The sequence below is a fragment of the Equus caballus genome, chromosome 15, assembly GCF_041296265.1.
Source record: "Equus caballus isolate H_3958 breed thoroughbred chromosome 15, TB-T2T, whole genome shotgun sequence".
Classification (NCBI taxonomy): domain Eukaryota; kingdom Metazoa; phylum Chordata; class Mammalia; order Perissodactyla; family Equidae; genus Equus; species Equus caballus.
Genome location: NC_091698.1, coordinates 83,262,393 through 83,284,019, shown reverse-complemented (window position 1 = coordinate 83,284,019; position 21,627 = coordinate 83,262,393). Strand labels below are relative to the sequence as shown.

The window sequence follows — 21,627 nt, the reverse complement described above, 5'->3', positions numbered from 1 at the left end:
ATTTTGTTGATAATTTTGTTCCTGGAACTATGTGGTAGGGTCGTGGTGAGGCTCTTGAGGGTTGGGAGTGATTGGAGGTGGGGCTTGTTGGAATGGGAAAGTACAGAGCCATTGGGACTGAAGCTCAGGATGGTGAGAGAACACTTGGGAGCTTGAGGCCTCATGTCGGGGTTGACAGTGGGAAATGGATCTCAAGGCAGATTTTGGTGGTGAGTACTTCATGTTGCGGGTGTTGGGGATAGATGAAGTCTTGACAGGAACACTAGTGCTCTGGGGCTCCGATCTCTTCTGATAGTAGTGTGGAGGCGAGAGGAGGGTCACATTTCATCACTTGATGCCAACTTTGGAGAATCAGTATGAAATGTTCTTATTTCAAATTTTCTAATCTAATTTTCTCCCCATTTGTAGATACTGCAAAAAGCCCTTGACTTCAAACTGCACAATTCAGATAGCAACACCTGGGAAAGGCAAGAAATCAACACCAAAACCCATCCCTATTCTAGCAGCTGGTTTTTGCTCAGACAAAATGTCATTGTTGCTTGTATATGGCAATTGGTTTCAGCCCACCATTGAGCGAGTGGTACGTAGATGCTAATTTAGAGTAAAACAATAGAGCATCAACATGTCCAATGGGAAAGAATGATTTTAAAATGATACGTTGGTCTGCTTATAGGAATACTTACAAAAGTCATATTTTCCCTTAACTGAAGGACCTTTCATTGAGTGGTTTATTTTAATTTGTGACAACTTTCTTTGTATAAATTTTACTTAACTCAGTACATCCAAAATATCTTTTTAATGCTTAGTCAATATAAAACATTATTTAAGATATTTTATTCCCTCTCCTCCTTTTTTTGGCATTTTGTCTTTGAAATCTGGTGTATGTTTTACAAGCACATCTCAATTTGGACTAGCCGCATTTCAAGTGCTCAATAGTCACACATTCCTAGTGGCTACCATTTTGGTCAGCATAGGTATGGGTGAATTTTGCCTAATTATGCAAAAGATAAATCTTCAAAAAAGAGCCCTTAGAAATAGCACCCATTGAATTGTCTAAGCAGAGATATAATGGGCAGTGCAATGGGTTAGCGTTTCTGATTACAGAAGTTTCTTTGGAGACTGTCGGTGAGTTATGAACATGTCCAATAGGCGATTTCTTAAACTTGCATTTATAATAGTTTTATTCAGTAAGGCCCTCAGGGGGACTGTGAGTGGAATATTGCATGCCCAAGAAAGCTCTTGTTGAGTTTATTTAAATGCTTTTTACTTTTTAAAAATTTAACACATGGGGGCTGGCCCTGTGGCCGGTGGGTTAAGTTGGCGCGCTCTGCTTTGGTGGCCCAGGGTTTCACAGATTCAGATCCTGGGCACGGACATGGCACCACTCATCAGGCCATATTGAAGTACGTCCCACATGCCACAACTAGAAGCACATGCCACAACTAGAAGGACCCACAACTAAAAATATACAACTATGTACCGGAGGGCTTTGGGGAGAAAAAGGAAAAATAAAATCTTTATAAAAAAAATATTTAACACATGGATATGGTTTAATAAAAGAAAAGTTTTGAGCTGTAAACGTAAGTCTCCTTGCCACATGGGAACCCCTTAACCTCTTTCTGCAGGTGCAGCCATTGATTCCTGTTTATTTTGTGTCCAGGTATTGATTGATTGTATGGGCATGGAGAATTACATAAAACCTTAAAGCTTTATGGGTACATAGGTACTTTGCTGCAACTGACTTCCCTCCCCTGTTGAATACCATGTCAGAACATGGAGATGCGCCTTGGAGCACTTTGTTTTAATCAGCGGTGCTGTCTTTGACTTGCTTGTACAAGGATAGCAGTAGAAAATTTTAGGGTAGGACTTTTTTTCTTTTAAAGCACAGATTATTCTTTACAAGGGTGATGAACTGATATGTTTTCTTTAAAATCTGTTACATTTTTTAAAAAATCTGTTGATCTTTTGAAACTATATATGTGAAAAATTTGAGTAGTATGTAATTTAAGAAGAAAGTAAACGTTATGCCCAGTATCTTCAGTTTATCCGTTTTCCTCAGCCACTATCAGTCTGAATGGTTATCACTCTGAATGGCTTAACATTTTTGTGTGGAAGCTGTCCATACTTTTTGTATTTTTATAAAAATGTACAACTGGACATGTAGTTTTTCATTTTATTCTTATTCCCGATTGCTTTGTTTGATATTGTCTCTCTCTTTTTTCCCCTTCTCACCCCACTCCCCCTTTAAAATTATATTTCCAGGCATTAAATTCCAAAGAATCTCATGTGTGTTTAGTAAGAGATATTTCAAACTGCTGGGCTCCAAAAGTAGAAACAGCTATAACAAAGGTGAGTGCATTATGTATTAGAAGTTGAGAAAAAAGATTTGGGTGAATTTAATTGTTATGTAATACTGTGTTTAAACTCTTTAATATCCTCTACAATCTTGACTTAAAGTTTGTGGGATTAGGTTTGACGTATTAAGATTGTAAAACTTTCTTCATTTCTTTGCTCTTGATTTGTTGAATGAATGAATGAGTTTCAGGTGACTAGAAGTTGAAAACCTTAGATTTAGTTCTTCCTGACCCCTATGCATGATCATTTGTGCAAGGAAGTATGTAGGAATAAATATCAATATCAAATTTATCAATAAATTATTTTGTCAATCTCAATACTTAAAGGAGCATAACTTCGTTGAGAGGAATGCTGTATTTCAGGGTGGAATAAAACCTAAAATCATAATGGGGCTGGAATTTGATACCATATATAAGAGCATCATCGTGATGCTTTATTTTGTATATAACATTGCGTCTACATGTAGATATCTCATGTTTGGCAGTTACGAGAAAAGGAAAGCCAAGACATGCTGTGATGACATCCCATATGGTTTCGCTTCTGGCTGAGTTTCAGAGATGACACCTTTCTCTTGGCTGTCTGAGCATTTCTGGCAAAGATCGATTATTGGAGATGGTTGTAAAATACACAGCGTCACTCTTCAACATTTTTAAGTCACTGTGTCCTTGTGTGGTAGATTTTGTTTTTCCTGGTTTTTACTCGTAGGTGGTATTAAAAGCTTTAAACCGTGAACTTTCTCGTTATCCTTTAAAAACTTATTTGCCAACATTTCATTAAAATTTATCTTTGTATGACCTCAGTAAAAAAATTTGTCTTTAATTCGTATTACATTGTTTCCAACAGGAAAACCTTTTAAAAGGTGTTAGTGTTCTCATTGGGGATAAATCTTGCAAGGACTAAGGTGTAATTTCCTTGGTCACGCCTCTGGTATTCCTGTTTAACAGGTGAGAACACCAGTGATGAATTCTGAAGCGAAAGTTCTGGTGCCTGGGATACCTGGTCATCAGGCAGCTATCAAGCCTGCTCTTCCACAAACTGAGGAAATAGAGAACAAGAGGAAATTAGGGGAAAATGAGGTAAATACAATCACTCTGACCATTTTTGAGTTTGAAATTTAGGATTGCTTGGGAGATTCTAACAACTATATAGGATAGAGCCAAAGTTGAAACTTCAGAAACTTACTGAGATTGCTGCTGTTTTCCTCTCTCTCATCCCCAGCAATGTTGGTTCCAAAATTCCAGATTGTGACCTTTGTGAGACTTATTTGGCCACTGTTAATGGAGAAGACAGAACTCTTATGAACTCAGGAGGGTGCTGTTTTGGCCATTTGTTGATAGCTCAGTAACTTGATTGAATAGATTAAGCCAGGACTTGCTGTGATGATTTTCATTGGGTTTCGCATGTTGCTGACTTCCGATGATGCCTCTTCTCTTGGCTGTCTGAGCAATCCTGGCTGGTTCAGTGCTAGTTGGACTTTAAAAGTGATTGTCATTATAAGCTCTTAAAGTGCCTATAAACGTCGTTTTTTCTCAACTCCCAGAACCCTTCTATGGTTACTGTACTTCCCCATGTAGCATTCTTTTTCATCTTCCATTTACATTTGTCACTCTTGTCTAAGTGATCGAGAATTTTAACTGTTTTATCGTTAGAGAAAGATCATATTTCTTACCTGATTCTAAATGTCTTACTTTATTGAGTGGGGAGTTGGGAATAATATTGCTGTTCATAAAAATTATTCCTCAATAGTATGATAGCTGTATTTAAAAATAGTGAACCAGCTTTCTTTAGCTTGGCCTAGATCCAACCCTTTAATGTCCTCCTGCCTTTTTTATGTTTTTCCTAAGTTAAGGTAGCCCAAACAAGAGGCTTTACCAAGGTATATCTGTTTGCTTTGGTAGTCATAGAACATCTGTATTTTGATTTAGTTACCAAGGGGCTGGCAGAACATGGTTGTTAGACATGCTTTAGTAAGCGGTCAGTTCTGTACAGTTGAGTTTTTGTGTAGCAAATTGCATCATGTTTATTTACACTTAAATTTTTGGTATTAAAGAAACTTGGTTGTAGGATAGCATCTACTAGAAAATAACTCATCATTTGGAACTTATAAAGAGGAAAATAGGAAGAAATTTCATAAATCTTTTGGGAACATAACTGTCCTTATGCTCTTTTGCTAATATTTGTTTCCTTTTGCAAATCTGAGGTTGATGGCAAGGGATAGTTATAGAGGGTGAAGCTTCTGTGGTAATAGGTCTTGTCTTGTGCTTTAGTAATCAGATGCCAGATTCTTGCTTTCTTTGAATCTTCATGTAAAGGAATTTTTATGAATTACATTTTCAAATCATGGCTTCTTACGTAGTTGTTTTTTTCACTAGAATCTGGAAACTTGCATAGCAAATGTTTCACTTGTCTCCAACACTGGCTTTATGATAATGAGATTTTTTTGGAATGAGAAAGAGCGTTTTCATGGTTTTTAGGATTGAGGTGTGAATCACTCAGTGCTTGTTGTCTCCTAAGACACAAGCACAAAGTGATTTGACCAAACTACTTTAGACCTTGTCTGGTTTAACATTAACAGGTCATTTCTATTCTGTAGGTTAGCATTGAAGAGCGCCTGGGAGCACTGGATATAGATACAAGAAAAGAAAAGGATGACCTTCCACAGACAAATAGCTTTCCAGTTCTTCTTGCACAGGGTTTAGAGAGTAATGATTTTGAAATGCTAAATGTAAGTATTACAGCAGTTTTTAAGTGAATTTAAGATGGTTAATTTTTCTTAGAAAGTGACTGACATAGCACATTCACAGAGTGAATAGTCATGTAGCCATTTTGAATTTAATATTTTGTGTTGAGTAAAATATATATCACTTGGTGGCACTATACGGACAGTCACCAACCTACAAAGGGATTGTATTGAATTATTTTGAACCTGGAATGCATTTTCTCATAGAAATATTGTTCTGAATTGTTATTAGGTCCTTAGGCTTTAGTTCACAAAAGCCTTTATAAACATAGTGTAGCTGAATTATAACACTCAGCATTCTAGATCACAATTTATATTTTTTTCTGTAGGAAAATGCGTTCCTGAGTTTTTACTCTGGATTCCAGAAACTTATTTCCCCCTGGCCGTGAGAGGGGGCAGTGAGGTGGAACCTTGGCAATGGGTAGGAGGTTTGGGGTAAAAATTCAAGAGGGTTGGGGGTTATGTTGTAAAGTATTTAGAGGTAAAAGTACTAGAAATTTTGTATAAAGGGAGGGATTTATGATTTCTTTGTTTGTAAGTTGGTGACTGTTTGTATGAAGTTTCTTAATTCTGTCCTCTTAATTCCAAAATTTGATAGTAGTCTGTAGAGAAAATTTAAGTGCAAAAAATTGTATTTAAGCACTCCCTGATCAGATTATAGCAATTTACGTTTGTTAAGTGCATTTATTCTTAGTGACTCAGTGATATGGTGCCACTTAGTATAGATGTGACTTTAATATGTAACCTATGAGTTGTGTCTCACTGATTTATATTTTGATCTAAATAGGAGTATCTTGTATTTGTGTCTGAGATGATTTTGCAAAACGAGGGGAAACCAGCATGTCTAAAAACCTAAAATTACTTTTAAAACAGTTTGTGAGTGTATGTATTTTGAAAGGTAGATTTTAGTTTAATATGGCGTGGAAGCTAGGTGAAGATTTGGTGAAAAATAAGAAGCTGTAGAGAACAATTGGCAGTGTTTTTAAAGTGAAATATAACTTATCTGCCATCATTGCCTTACTTAACTATGGTTTGAAACCTTCCTCAGTAACAAGTGAATCAGCTACCAAGTTTTTTTTCTTAAAAATTTTTGAAGAAACATTCCAAAACATGTGAAAATAGTACAGTGGACCACCATGAACCCATTACCCGGATTCAAAAATTATCAACACTATTAGCCAGTCTATCCTTGTTTCATCTGTCTGCCCATATGCCTTCCCAGGTGATAGTGAAGCAAATCTCAGATGTACCATTTTATCCATAAATATATCCCTGTTCAACTCTGATGATGACAACTCCTTTTAAAAATACAACCACATTCCATTATCACACCTATAAAAGTAATAGCAATTCCTTAAAATCATCAAGTATCCAGTTGGTGTATACAATTCCATGATTGTCTCATAAACTTTTTATTTTTCTTTTTACTTTGTTCAAAATAGGATCCCAGTCATGTCCACACTGTATTTAGTGGATCTGCCTCTTTTGTCTCTTGGAATTTGTCTTTTGGAGAAGCTAGGTTATTTGCCCTATAGAGATTCTCACATTCTGGATTTTGCCTCCTGCAAAAATCCATTTTACTGGATCATTTAACCCAATAAATAGTAGCATTTAAAATGTTCCTCTTTCTATCATATTTCCCTTACAGTGGTAGCTGGATCTAGAAGCTTGAAGAGATTCAGATTAGAATCTTTTGGCACTTCAAAGGTGACAGTGTATACTTTTATCAGGTATCATAGAATTGTTGGGAGGACAAATGAAATGATGTTTATGAAAAGCACCTCTTAAATTGTAAAGGGTTGTACATGTAAAGCTCTTTCATTATTAAGGACTTTGAGCTGATATGTTATATTACTTAAGTGGAAATTAGTTGAGTCCTGAAAAACTGTGTGCTGGAAAAGACCTGTGAAAGTTATAGTGAAGGGCTTAAAATAACCCTTAAAAAAAAAGTAAAAGTATGCAAATATTCCCATACTATTACCTGGGAGATTATGCATTTATGTATTCTGTATGCCACTCTAAGAAGAAAGAGGCAAGTTAAAAAAGAATCAAATATTTTTTCCCCCTAAAAATAGTCTTCCCCATTCCTAAAAGGTACTTTTTGAAGATAGATGAAATACAGTGGGAGGACGTTAAAGAAAGGAATGAAAGAAGAAAGTGAGCAGTGGCAGGCATGCAACATGGGTCCAGAAGTGAGGTTAAGAGAACTTCACATTAAAATTTATACCTTTAGGAAGGTGGAAGTTTGACCTAAAGAAATAGTCTATAGCTTATGCAGAAAGAGAAGCCTAGTCGTTTAGGTAATTCATGGCTCCCATAGGAGATAGATATTTTTAAAAATTTATTTAAATTAAATGTTTTTTAAAAGTTCCATTTATGGTAGTACCAAAAAATACCTAGGATAAATCTACAAAAGATGCCTCTACCTCTACATTGAAAATAACAAAAATTGAGAGAAATTAACAAAGATCTAAGTCATTGATGATGACGGTTTGGAAGATTCAACAACATTGTTAAGATCAGTAGTTCTCCCCAAACTAATCTGTATCTTCAGTGCAATCCCAATTAAATTCCAGCAGCTACCTTTCAGAAAGTCAGAGGGCATGTAATAACCAAAGTAATTATAAGATAAAAAGCCAAATTGGAGGACTTACCCTACCTGATTTCATAGTAAAGCTATAGTAGTCAAGATAGTTTGATATTGATGAAAAAATAAGTACAGATTAAGGAAGCAAAATAGAGTCCAGTAATAGATCACACACAGTTGGTTTTCAGTAAAGGTACTAAGTTGAGTCAATGGGGAAAGCAAAGTCTTTTCAACAAGTGGTGCTGAACCAACTGAATATCCATATGGACGAAAATGGATCTCAACTCTTAGATCGCTTACACAAAAGTGATCATAGACGTAAATGTAAAACCGAAACCTACAGAACTTCTAGAAGAAAACAGGAGAAAATCTGTGCAAACTTGAGTGGAGAATGGCTTCATCACAAAAAGCATGAAACTCTAAAGGAAAGATTGGTCATTTGGACTTCATGGAAATTAAAAACTTTTGCTCTTGAAATGACGCTTAAGAGAATGAAAAGGAATCCTGCAGGCTGGAAAAAATATTCACAACTCATATATCCAGAATATGAAGAAGTCTTAACTCAATAATGAGACTCAACTCAAAAAACAATTGGTAAATGTGTGAACAGATACTTCACAAAAGAAATCAAATGGCCAATAAGTACATGTAAAGGTATTATATAGTCATTAATCATCACAGATGCAGATTAAAATCACAGTGAGATAAGGCTACATACCCTTATAGATTGATTAAAATTAAAAAGACGGTACCATCTGTTGGTGATGATGTAGAACAGCTGGAGCTCTCAGATCGTGCTGGTGGGAATGTAAAAGAATACAACTACTTTGGAAAACAGTTTGGCAGTTTCTTAAAAATTAAGGGTACACCTACCGTATGACCCAGCCATTCTACTCCTAAGTATTTTTACCAAGAGAATCAAAAACAAATGTTCATGCAAAGACTTGTATGTGAATAACCATAGCAACTTTATTTGATTAATAGCAACTTTATTTGTAATAACCAAAAATTGGAAAGAACCTATATGGCCCTCAACGTAACAATGGATAAACAAATTGTTTATCTAGCTCTATAAGGAATGTGTTGATATATCAACAGCATGGATGAATTTCAAACTTTTGCATTGAGAAAGGATCCAGACAAAAAAAAGTACATAGTGTATGATTCCACTTATATAAAAATTCTAGAAAATTCAGACCAATATATAGTTCAGTGGTTGCTTGGGGATGGGCGGAAGGAGGGATAGAATGTAAAGGGGCCCAAGGAGAGTTGAGGGTGATAGAAAAGTTTATCGTAGTCTTTGTTTCATGGCTATTCATTTATATCATATTGATCAAATAGTACACATTAAATGTGCACTATTTATTATGCTTCAGTCATAAAGCAGTAAAACTATAAAAGAAAGATCCTTCAGTATCATTTTGCTAGTTGTAGCTGTGGTTTTATAGGGTTATTTCTTTAAATACATTCTTGGCAAAAGTTTCACTCAACTATCCATTATCATTTTGCTTGATTTGGGATAACTTATTTGCTTATTTTAAATTTGAGAATTGTTATCATAGAGCCTCTGTCTTTAGTGAGCATAAGAATTACCTGAGAGCTTGTTGAAAATTCTTCTGCCCTGCAATTTGGAGTAACTTCTAAATAGCTAGGCCACATCTACTCTTACTTGCCTGTAACAGTTCTGGTTTACACTTCTTGATGTAGTTAATAGTGACTCTTTTTATTCTCAGAAGTGTCCCAGTTTGGAGAAGAAATTAGATGATTACTTTACCTTTAGCACACTAGATTTCACAAACGTATGTGTTTTTCAAAGCTTCAGTTCTACATTATGTTTCTTAACCAAGCTTTTGGTATAAAAAATGTGCAGCAACAAGGTCAAGAGTGTATTGCTTGACCTGAAGTGCTGCTGCTCTATTTGGCCATTTAAGACAGTGAAGCCTGGTGGTTTAGTGAGCATCCTTGAAAGCTGAGGACCTTAACAAGAGCATATCATCTCTCAAAGAGGAATTTGTAGACTAGTTTATATCACTGAAACTTTGTGGTAACTGATATTTATAGTAAAGAGGTGATTTGAGGGATGTTTAGTATCAAGCAGCTTGTGAATTATCGTTAAAGTTCTGATCATATTTTGCTTGAAATCTTGTATTTCGATTATTTGAAAATGAAAATATTATCTTAATTGGGACTACTAAATCAGGACAGTCCATCCCTCAGTTCTCCAGTGATTGTGTCTAAAAAGTTTATTTCTTTTGCGTAAGAAACTATATAATTATTGTCAGTGATAGTTTTTAAGTAGTACTTGATGGATTTGGAAGGGCTTGGTGTAAAAATACTTTTAAAAGCAAATAAAATCCATAGAGAATTCTGAGAGGATATGTTAGGGCTGTTAAAATAGGTTGAAAACTAACTTTCTATATTTTGCCCTTGGGTACTTCTGCTGTTTATATCCTGAGTATGACCTTTGTAGGAACAACTACCACCAAAACGTAGCGTGTGCCAACCATTAGGGAAGTTCCTCTAGGAGTAAACCCTTTTGAAAGGATAAATATTTAAAAGTTTTCAAGAAGAAGGGGGCAATCAGGATTTTGAGACCTGAAAGGATTCTTATTTCCCACCCCCTCCTATAGATGAAGCATCTGGGGTTTGGAGAAGTTGAAAGGCTGCTAGGATTGGGACTAATCTGCTCTGTGTCCTTTTCTACACCCTCGGTGCAGACTGAGTTTTGCCCAGTGATGCGCCCTTGAAGGGTTTTGACTGAGCACGCATGTAATCTTTTGGTTGTCTTAAAATTTTATCAAGAAGTTGACATTTAATATTAAAACGTTTGTTGCTTTCTAAATGTGATTTTAGTATGGTTTGTTTACTTTATGTGGCTACATTGCTAATTTCATAAAATGAAGGTTTGGGAACTTCTTTAAAGTATATGTCTGTATTCAAATGTCTCTAGAGGTGTTCCTTTCTGTTTTATATACAAAAGTTCATAAAAGTTTAGAATTTTTAGAGAAGGAACTGTTTATTGAAGTAAATGTCCTGATACCTGAAGCCTACTTGTCTGATAAGACACAATATGATGTTCTTCAGTCAGTCCCTCTGACCTTTATTTGCTAAAATTGAGTTGGTAGTTTATTGCCTTGGTTTTTAAAATATTTTTACAGACAGTTTTTCCTGTAGTGTTCTTAGCTACTGAGTATATTTATCTTTATATTTATTTTTTTACAGAAAGTACTTCAAACTAGGAATTTAAACCTAATAAAGAGGACTGTGTTAAGGATGCCCCTGCATGCTGTTATTCCATTGTTGCAAGAGGTAACTGAGTCCGCTTTTCATTTTAAAGTCCTAATGCTGTGGGTTAAAGATAAAATCCAGTATTTAGAGAGATGGATTTGCAGTACGTAAGCAAGCAGGGTATCAGGGTGTTTAGAGTGGATGATAGATGACTCGGGGGATCTCTTAACGTACTTGAGAAAGAAAAGTGAAATTGGTGAATTCCTGAGGCAATGAAAGGAGATGTCATTGGCGTTTTTACTTTTATTCCACTAAGGGTGAGTGTGTTTCTGTGTGTCTGAAGGGCACTGGGAACTTTTAAAGTGAACCATTGAAGGCTGTATCTGCATGATGTCATCCGCATGGGACGATTGCTGTAGAAATCCCAAGACAGAGCCACCATATTCTCATTTTGGTTTTTCTCTCTGTGACCTGTTAGATACCCTAACCTAACGTTGAAACCGCTTTTGTACGTTTTGATTTTCTTTATTGTAGAATAGCTGTTAATCGCTAGGCCTGGCAGTGTGGAATTTGAGAGGGCTTTAATTGTCTAGTAGTTGTTCAGCCTTTGGCTTGTACAAGAGTAACTTTCACTGTTTCTGACAAGTGGTCACCCTGGTTTTGCTTTAGTAATTCTGTTGCAGGATTTTAAGAAAGGGATAGGTAGCAGCTAGACAAGAAAAAGCTAATAGGAGTTCTGGGGACAGAAAGCATATGTGCGATCGATGACAGCCTGTTAGTGGCACCAGGGGATAACTCCAACTCAGTGAAACCCCAGGGTCTGGAGCCGTTTGGTGGCCAGTGAAGGTAGTTTACCGAGGTGTGTCATACATGCAATTCAAATAATTTGTAATGATTAGTTATCTAAAGGAAAATCTTTTTTGTCTCTTAAAAGTATACATAGTTTGACTGAAGATTGTCCTAAAAATATGGGTACAAATTGTAAAATAGGCCTAAAGTTAGATTCTTTGTAATTAGAGATTATACTTGGATTACATTTGTTTGACATGCTGAAGTATTTTGAGAGTGTAGTTCTGATGTTAATGTGGGCTGGTTTACCATTATTGATAGGGGAAACCCCTGTATTTAGAAAAGCAGTGTTGTATATTAGAAAAGCCGGTCATATGGCTTTAGAATCTTATCTACTCAAACAAAATTTGCCTGACCTAGATTTTTTTCTGTGTATTTTTTTATTGAGATATGATTCCCATACCGTAAGGTTTACCCTTTTAAAGTGTACAGTTCAGTGCTTTTTAGTGTATTCACAGGTTGTGCAGTTGTCACACGGAAAAGAAACCTCATACCTGTTAGTCACACCCCATTCTCCCTTATCTCCAGTTTCTGGCATCCAATAATCTATTTGCTATTTCTGTGGATTACCTATTCTGGTCATTCATTCATATAAATCCTAGCCTAGATTTTTATCAGATAGTTACTTGTATATTCCTAGATTATGTTATGTTGGTTAAACGTTCAGAGATTGGAAAATGTAGGAATAATGATTTCCTAATACAGTCGTTAGTTTCCTTTGTTCTCATGGATGTGTGTTCCTGGGAGTTGATGGGGATTGCCTCTGAAGTGCTTTTGTTAATGCTGTTTTTCTCCCCCTCAGCTTACAAAGAGATTGCAAGGACATCCTAATAGGTAAGATTTTTAGATGACTTAAATTGTTTGATTTTATGAATATTTTAGAGGTAATTGTTAAAAACAGCAATGTCTTGACAGCATGAGATCACATGGTAGATAGCCCCAGATTCTAACTAATAAAACTCTTTGTGTCAAATATTACTCTACCCATTTATTTGAAGTAAAATGATGCTTATTTCTAAGATTTTTATCGTAGTTTTTTTCTTTCTTTTAGAAAACTCCTGTGTAGTTTTTTCAGCTTTATTATCAGGTCATTTAATGAATTAGTCTTATATAATGATTTGGTGCTAATCGTGATATGTAAAATTGCCATTTGTAGAACTTCCCTAACCTCTGGTAGCTACTAAGACACTGTAAAGAACTATTTTGTAAAAAACTAAATTTTGTGGGTCTTTTTCTTAATGATTTTATGATTAAGTATTTAAATAGGGAGTTATCTTAAAGAACCTAAGCTTCTAGTATAGTGTTATCGGTGTCTACAATTTACAGACTCTTTTCTTTTTCTTTTCTTTTTTTTTATTTTTTGTGGAAGACTGGCCCTGAGCTCACATCTGTGTCCATCCTCCTCTATTTTTATATGTGGGATGCCTACCACAGCATGGCTTGCTGAACGGTGCCACGTCTGCACCCGGGATCTGAACTGGCCAACCCCGGGCCGCCAAAGTGGAACGTGCGCACTTAACCGCTGCGCCACCAGGCAGGCCCCATCAGTCTTTCTTTTCTAAGTTATTATTTCTTGATGGCCTCCATTAACTTTTGGAGCTCACAGAGGAAAGCTAAAGAATCATTAATTAGGGGCCAGCCCCGTGGCTGAGTGGTTATGTTCATGCACTCTGCTGCGACGGCCCAGGGTTTTACCGGTTCAAATCCTGGGCTGGGACACGGCACCATTCATCAGGCTACGCTGAGGCAGCATCCCACATGCCACAACTAGAAGGACCCAAAACTAAAAATACACAGCTGTGTACCGGGGGGCTTTGGGAAAAAGAGGAAAAATAAAATCTTAAAAAAAAAAAGAATCATTTATTAGGCTCAGCTTACACACTTTTGGTCTATATGTGTCTTTTAATGTTGGTGTGGAAATCTTATGCTGTTTGTGCCTGATGATGAGTAGATGATGACCTCAAATAGTCTGAGCATAAAAATGCAAAGTCAGTTGAGCCCAGTTTACTGTCCTGGTATCAGTTAATTATGAACTAAAGCATGAGTTTTATCCTTGAATTGTTTTAGAAGAAGGAATTTTTGTCTTGTTTTCCAGTCCATCCTACTTCCCCTTGCCTCCCCAGAGATTACTATATTACATAGATCTGAAATAAACTCAGTAAAAGAATGAAAGGACTATTACATTCACAGGATTTTTTTTTATTATAGTCATTTTCACAGAGCACAATTTATAGACGTTCACTTTGCCTTTCTGGGTTTTTCTAATTTTATAACTCAGTTGTATTTAATTTTGAATTTGTGTACGTTAGTTTACGTGGATTTTTTCCCCCTTTTTTCAGTGCTGTTTTAATGGTTCAGTGGCTAAAATGTGTGTTAACAGTCCATGCATCATATCTATCCACAGTAAGTCTTTTCATCTACAGTTGCTGAATAATTTGACTTTGATGAGGATTATAAACTGATGGCTTAACAAAACCATCCTCTCTCCATCTTTCCTTTAGCTGTCAGCTGTTGCTTTTAGAGGTTTTGTGTTTCTACAGATACAAGGTCATAATGTCACTGTTATTGCCTTTTATAAATAGGTCTTTTGTCCCCTGGATAAAAGTGACATATGGTATGAGAACTTGGAGAAAAGTTATGTATTGACGTGCTGGCCTTCATGTTTTTTCTTTATATGAACCTGTTCAGCAAAATTATCTTTAAATTGTATGTATCTCACCCCCTCCCCTCTTAAAAACTTAGCAGATTTTTAAAGTTTTGTGTGTATGCTAACATGTTTGTTCTGCCTTCTCCCAGGAGGATAAAAGGTAGCTTGTGATGAAAATGATATAAATTAAAGCTTTACTGCCTGACATTTTGCTCGGGCTATTGTCAGCTCTTGATTTACGTGAACAGAAGGGAGGGAGCATAAGATCTTAAAGGAGTACCAGAAAAAAACAATTTTATATGTCACAACATGAATTAGATTCTTTGCCACATCATTAAGTGAGTTAAATTTTAGGTTAGAAATAAAATTATACAGTTTAATTTTTCTTTTGTTTCATTATCTAGCACCTTACAGTAGATTTTCTTGAAAAGTTATAGTGGATAGTTGAAAAAGTTCTTAATTGCTCTTTAAACTATAGCTCTTCCTTACCTAACACTGTTTCACCCAGCTCCTGCCTTGTCACTGCACCTTGTTCTCTGTCTCAGGCTTCTTTTGCCTTCAGTAGTTTGAAATAGGGAAAACTATTGGATAACTTGCGTTGAAGTCAGCAGTTTGTTCTTTGTATGTCCGTGGAGAACTCTGCCAGCCTATTAGACTGGGGGAAGAGACAAACAGTAAGAATGGATATGGGTTTCCCAGCTTGAAGGAGTCGTGGGAAGTGAGTTGGGGGCAGTGGTGAGTGGAGTGGCCGAGTGGCATGATGATGGGCGTGGAAAGACACCATAAGCCTCAGCTGTTGGGACTGTGTCTGGTAAACAGCACAACACTCATTTTGTGACCTGAGTTACTTGTTTAAATGTGGAAAGAGCCCTAGGAGGCCTTGTTGTAGTGAAATCCCTTCTGGAATCAACTCCTAAGGTGTAAGTACTGGAGTAGTAGTGTAACATTCAAAGTCACGGCAAACAGACCTTCAAGTTTGGGATAGGAAGGACTCCACAGCCCACAGCAATTCTCTCTCCTCAGAAAACAGTGCTTTTCCTCTTGCCTTTCCTTTGTACCTTCCTTCCTTATCAGATATCTTTAAGTACCTTCTCTAGGCTAAGGACTGTGCTAGGCATGGGGCTTTGGTAATGTTCAAGATGCTCTGATCCCCATCCTCCTGGCACTTGTAGTCTGAATAGGGAGAAATACAAAGGAGATGATGGGAATTGAAGTGCAATCACATTAAACTTTGTTTTATTCATTTTTGTGTCTGTTTACTATTTAAAGTTTAACATTTGAATGAAACACTGTTATTTATGCCAAAGTGTTGGAGATAGAAGGGCAGGTAAAAGCTAATTAAAGGGCAAAAGAGTGAGGGTCCCTTTTTCTGTAGCTCTGAAGGAACAAGTAAAAATTTCCTGCTTTAATTTCCTAAGCATGCTTCAGAGAATTCATTAACAGAATGTATGTTCAAAATACTGTAAGGTCAGCTTTATAACTGTCACTGTCCTGTTGGTCTCTAAAAGCTGTGAAAAGCTTCCTCTAGCTTGCTGGGCTTTATAAGGTAGAGATAATGTGATATCATCAGAGAGTAAGTTTTGGAAGAAAAGCTCCCTTTAGCCTAGAGATATGTGGTGGGGTTATCTTTTATTTAGTGTCTCCTGTATATTGACCTTCTCTGAAATACTGCGATCGATACGAAGTGCCACCCTGCAGTTTTTTCTGCCTTGCAATTTCTCCTTCTGACCTTGTATCTTTTTTAAATGTATTGTTTTTTGCTTTGAAAGCCTCTGAAAGTTTGAGTATTGCTAGGCTGTGTCACAACCAGCCACTGCCACTGGAAATGCAAGCAGATGCTTGTGGTGCACTGCCTAAATACTCAGACATAGCTGAGCATGATTTCTGTGTGTTATCTATATTGTGTCATAATGATATCAAATGGTCTTTTTTTCCCCTAGTTGCCTGACTTGGTACCCCAGCTGGGGACACTGTATCAGTTAATGGAAAGCAGAGTAAAAACTTTTCAGAAACTCTCCCACCTTCATGGAAAGCTTATCCTTCTAATCACACAAGTAAGTAAATTGTTTTGTCCTGAAACGTTTGGATGTTATAGGAATGGGGGGAGGAGTGAGGATCATTTCCCTGAACTTTGAAAGCTCCCTATTACAGTAAGAAATTGGTAAATCAGGATCTAGTCTTTAACTTGGAAATCTTATGTATTTGACAGTAAGTAAACTTAGTTTGCCTATTTCAACTTTTATTCAAAGGCTCTCACCATTATATCTCAATTGTTAATATAGTTAGGATGGTTGTGGTACTGTGAACAAAAGTTACAGGATATTTATACAGGTAAAAAATTTGGGCACAGAAGGAAATTCTGATTGCCTTGAAAGGTTTTTTCAACTTTTACAGAGTAATTCTTTTCCTCTTGTATTTGACGAATATGTTTTTTGCCCTGAATTTGATCTACATTGTATTAACGTCATCCATTATAGTGATCGAGGGTGAGTTTTCTCTTGGGAAGAATTGGCTGTGGTGGTGGTTGTGATGCTTGAGATTAACTTATGTTCCACTTCATAATAGCACTTTATTGTCTTTCAGGTTACAGCATCAGAAAAAACAAAGGGAACGACTTGTCCTGCACAGAAGGCAAAATTGGTGTATGAAGAAGGTAAAGCTGGGGGTAGGGTAGAGTCTAGAGTTGAAACATTTAGTTTTTCACATTGATTCTGTTCTGTTATCTTATTTGGTAAAAACATCACTGTGAAGAAGATGATGCTTTGGCACACCTCTAAAAAAATGGGCGAGCTTGTGCCAAAAATATGATCAAATAAGAAAAGAGAAGTTAACAGATATAATACAATAACAAAAAAGGGCATTAGGTATGGAAGAGATATAAATAGAAAAACACCGAACAAACTTTTTGCCCGTACGTTAGAAAGCCTAGATGATATAGGTGATTTCTTAGGAAATATCAATGACGAAAATTGACTTGAAAGTAAAAAGAAGTAGAGGAAGCCTTGAGCAAGTCAATAACTTTAAAATTGACTTAATCAACATTTTTCTTCACGAGATTACAGGCAGGTTCTACAGGTGAATTTTATCAGTCTTTCAAGGAAAAAGTCATTTTTGTCATATACAAACCATTTAGGCATTTTATGAATCAAAACCAGAGAAGGACAGTCAATAACATTTTCAGCCATCCTCAAATATCCTGAGTATCAGCAGATTAATTATAGACATGCTTAAGGAAAATAATACGTCATTACCAAGTAGAATTTATTTGAAGATTGAAAGGTGATTTAGCATCAAGAAACCTATCAGTGTAGTCACCATATTAACAGATTAATGGGAAACACTATATATTGTCTTAATAGATATAGAAAAAGAATTTATAAAATTCAGTCTTCACATATCTCATTATTTTATAGTCTAAGCAACCTAGGAATTTAAGGGAATTTCCTCAATAAATTTATATCAAACAAAGTTTAGAAGCATTCCCATAAAGTCAGGAACAGGACAGTAATGTACTTTTCATTGCTTCTGGATATCTTGCCTAGTACTGTATGAAAGAAATGAATTCTAAAACATTGGACTTCTAGAGTCACACCATTATTAATGAGATAATGCAAATAAGCAAGTTGACTGGATACCAAGATCAGCAAAAAGGAATTAGTAGCATTATTATGTCCCAATAATGTGTTTTATGTCAACTAGTTTATATCCCAGTCAGAAAACGTATTAGGAAAAAGATCTCATTTATAGCAGCAATCAAAACTATGAAGTACCTAGATTACCTAGAAATACATCTGAAAAATGAAACAAAATCTTTATAGAGAAAGTTATAAAACATAACTGAAGGACATAAAAGCATACCTGAATTAATTAATTAAACTTCTCGTGAAGTTTTTTCCAGTTTGAATGAGATATAATTGACATATAACACTATATTCATTTTAGATGTACAACACAATGATTTGATATGTGTGTATATTTCAAAATGACCATCAAGATGTATTTCATTAACATTCATCACCACACATAGGTTTACATTTTTTTTTCTTGCAATGAGAACTTCTAAGATCTGCTCTCTTAGCAGCTTTCTAAGACACTGTACCTTATTGTTAACTATGGTCACCACGCTGTATACTATATCCCCAGGAGTCATTTATCTTATAATTGAAAGTTTGTACCCTTTGACCTTCACACATTTCCCCCACTCCCACATCCCCCACCTCTGGCAACCACCAGTCTGTTCTGTGTATCTGTGAGTTTGGTTTTTTAGATTGCACATGTAAGTGGAGGTCATACAGTATCTATCCTTTTCTGTCTGACTTATTTCACTTAGCACAGTGCCCTCAAGGTCCATCCATGTTGTCGCAAATGGTAGGATTTCCTTTTTTTATGGCCAAGTAATATTCTATTTTGTTTAGATATACACACATTTTCTTCATCCATTCATGTATTGATGGACACTTAGATTGTTTCCGTCTTGACTATCTTAAATAATGCCACGTGAACATGGGCTGCAGATAACTCTTTGAGATCCCGATTTCATTTCCTTCATTGTATATCCAGAAGTAAAATTGGTAGATCATACAGTAATTCTATTTTTAGTTTTTTTGAGGAACCTCCATATTGTTTTCCATAGTGGCTGAACCAGTTTACTTTCCCACCAACAGTGCACAAGGGTTCTCTTTTCTCCACTCTCAGCTTTGTTTTTTAAGATGAGATTTTGTTAAGAGTTTTTTGTTTTGTTTTGTTTTTTGTTTGTTTTTTTGAGGAAGATTAGCCCTAAGCTAACATCTGCCGCCAATCCTCCTTTTTGCTGAGGAAGAGTGGCCCTGAGCTCACATCCGTGCCCATCTTCCTCTACTTTATACATGGGACGCCAACCACAGCATGGCTTGCCAAGCGGTGCCGTGTCTGCACCCGGGATCCGAACCTGCGAACCCTGGGCCGCTGAAGTGGAACGTGCGAACTTAACCGCTGCACCACCAGGCTGGCCCAAGATTTTGTTAGAGTTTTATTACTTCGTCCTGCTCAATGAGATTTTGATGGAATGATACCATAAATGTGCTTTTATGTGGATAAGAATATTGTAATTTACTTCTTAGATGGTTGATAGCTGAATATAGTATTTCTAAAGTGAATTCAGGAATCTGATTCTGTTTAGTTTTCAAGGCTATGCCCTCTACTTTGATCACAAAATTAAGGCTGGGCTTTTTCCAACTCTTAACAGAATCTTCTGAAGAGGAGTCTGATGATGAAATAGCAGATAAGGATTCTGATGTGAGTAATTTGTTTCCTGGTACATAGATCTGCCTTTAGATCCTTGTGCTTTGTAAGAATGGGGCCTTCATGAATGCTTTCCTTGCCTTAATATTTCTACTAGGAGAATTGGGATGAGGAAGATGAGGAAGAGAAAGAAAGCATAAAAGATGAGGATGTTGACGAAGAGAATGAAGAGGAAGATGAGGATACTGAAGAAAAAGATGAAGAAAATGGTGAGGACCGAGATGTGGCAAGTGAAAAAGAATTAAATGGAGATTCTGATTTAGATCCTGAAAATGAAAGTGAAGAAGAATGAAGATAGAAAAACAAGCCAGTTGAACTGTATAAACTCTGGCTCTCCTTACCCAGGGCTACCGAGTTCTCCTAGGGAGGGTTATCTCTGTGACAGGTTGCCAAGGACCGTTGCACATTTCCAGATTTCTAATGGTGGCCCCTCGTACCACCTTGCTGTCCTGAGCACCCCAGACTTAACTGTGTAAATAAGAGTGTTTCATTCAAATGTTAATAAACTTTACACAGTAAATAGATACATTTTCTGCTATGTACTGACATGTGTCCAATATATGGTATATTTTTATAATTCCCTAGTATGATTGGTTATACCAAGAATTGACAAAAGTGAAGATAAAGACATTTCCCATTTAGGGATTCAAGAACTGGACTTTTGTGAAGGAGTCAGCTTTTATCTCAGGTTGGTATCTTTCATCAAATCTAGATGTAAAACAGCACTAGTGAAAAAAATTTTTAATTTGGTACATTTGATTTGGTACATTTTCATAAAATATAAAGGGGTAACTAAAAACTGGAGTAAAATGATTGTGATTAAAAAAATAAAATCACCAGTATCCCTAGCTTGTCTGTTAACTGTGGTGGTCTGATTTGAGTCAGATTGAGTATTTGGAGTGCTTGCCAAAAACAACCACTTATTTTTTAAGCTGTCATTTGAAATATTTTTTTAAAACACAAGAAATTATGGTAATTAAAAAACTAAAGAATTAGCCATATTAAGGATTTTTCTTGACTTCTGGTTGCCTGTAAAGAATCATCAGTGTATAGATTTAGAAGTGCTCATTACCTACAACTTTTAAAAAAATTCAGTTATAGCTGCTTTTGAAGAGGTGTTCATTTTTATTTAAATTACTAATGGATCAAAGAACAATTGTTTATTTTTTCTCTTTGGTTTTAGATATTAATGATAACCTCGTTGGAGTTTTTTTCCAAAGAAAATATTTTTATAATTCAGTAATTTAATGTGTTCCTTCTTTTTCATTACCCACCCTTGGCAGTGTTAGGGCATCTATTACCTTTAAAATTATAAATCTGACTGAAGATTTTTTATGTATGTATAGATAGGTATTTTGGTGTGCAACAAAAGCTTTTCAAATTATTGGTAATCTTTTTTTTTAAGAATGAGCCAGTATTTGTTTAGTGCTCTCTAGGGAACTTGCAGATGGAAGCTCAACTCTAAGGAAGAGCTGGGGAGAGGGGTTTATTTTTCCCACCTGTGAATATGTAAAACACAAAATCATTATCTCCGAGGGACTTTTTATCATCAGTGGCAGAACAGAGATGTCTGTGCTCAACTAATGGAGCTGGAGCCGTATAAGCATCGTGGGAAAGCAAGTTTGAGCCAGCTACTGGTGTAATGTACAGTTATATTTGTCTATAAATGGAGCTGTTTATGGCAATTTAATACCATTCTCTTTGTAAAGTGAATAAATATTCATCTTTACCCTGTGCTTGTCTTGTGGTATATGTAGAGGAACAGCTACATATTTGGCCTTGTGGTGTGAAGCTTTCAAAAAAGCAATCTTAACTTCACTAGCGTTAAAATAGGTAAATGCTTTCAAGGCTTGCTGGGTGACCTGGCATTTGTTTGGAAGTGGAAGAAACAAGAACTTTGTCTTAATCTAGTGGTTGTTTCTTGCTGAAGTCCCCCTTGGC

The 21,627-nt window shown here is 36.1% G+C and overlaps 1 protein-coding gene and 2 non-coding genes across 3 annotated transcripts in view; all 3 read left to right on the top strand.

Annotated features, from left to right (window-relative positions):
- Positions 1-21,415, top strand: part of WDR43 (WD repeat domain 43) — a 47,486-nt gene extending 26,071 nt beyond the window's left edge. Inside the window, exons 8-18 of the mRNA XM_014731234.3 lie at positions 409-580; positions 2,263-2,349; positions 3,300-3,431; positions 4,949-5,080; positions 10,905-10,991; positions 12,562-12,593; positions 14,099-14,162; positions 16,347-16,460; positions 16,990-17,059; positions 19,631-19,680; positions 19,784-21,415. Coding sequence (XP_014586720.2) covers positions 409-580; positions 2,263-2,349; positions 3,300-3,431; positions 4,949-5,080; positions 10,905-10,991; positions 12,562-12,593; positions 14,099-14,162; positions 16,347-16,460; positions 16,990-17,059; positions 19,631-19,680; positions 19,784-19,978 — 1,135 coding nt within the window. The 3' untranslated portion in view covers positions 19,979-21,415. The remainder of the gene's footprint in view (positions 1-408; positions 581-2,262; positions 2,350-3,299; positions 3,432-4,948; positions 5,081-10,904; positions 10,992-12,561; positions 12,594-14,098; positions 14,163-16,346; positions 16,461-16,989; positions 17,060-19,630; positions 19,681-19,783) is intronic.
- LOC111768254 (small nucleolar RNA SNORD53/SNORD92) lies at positions 2,864-2,942 on the top strand. The gene has a single exon (XR_002800433.1). It is a non-coding gene; the product is annotated as a small nucleolar RNA SNORD53/SNORD92 (small nucleolar RNA).
- Positions 3,727-3,802, top strand: LOC111768255 (small nucleolar RNA SNORD53/SNORD92). The gene has a single exon (XR_002800434.1). It is a non-coding gene; the product is annotated as a small nucleolar RNA SNORD53/SNORD92 (small nucleolar RNA).
- Positions 21,416-21,627: the final 212 nt, after the last annotated feature.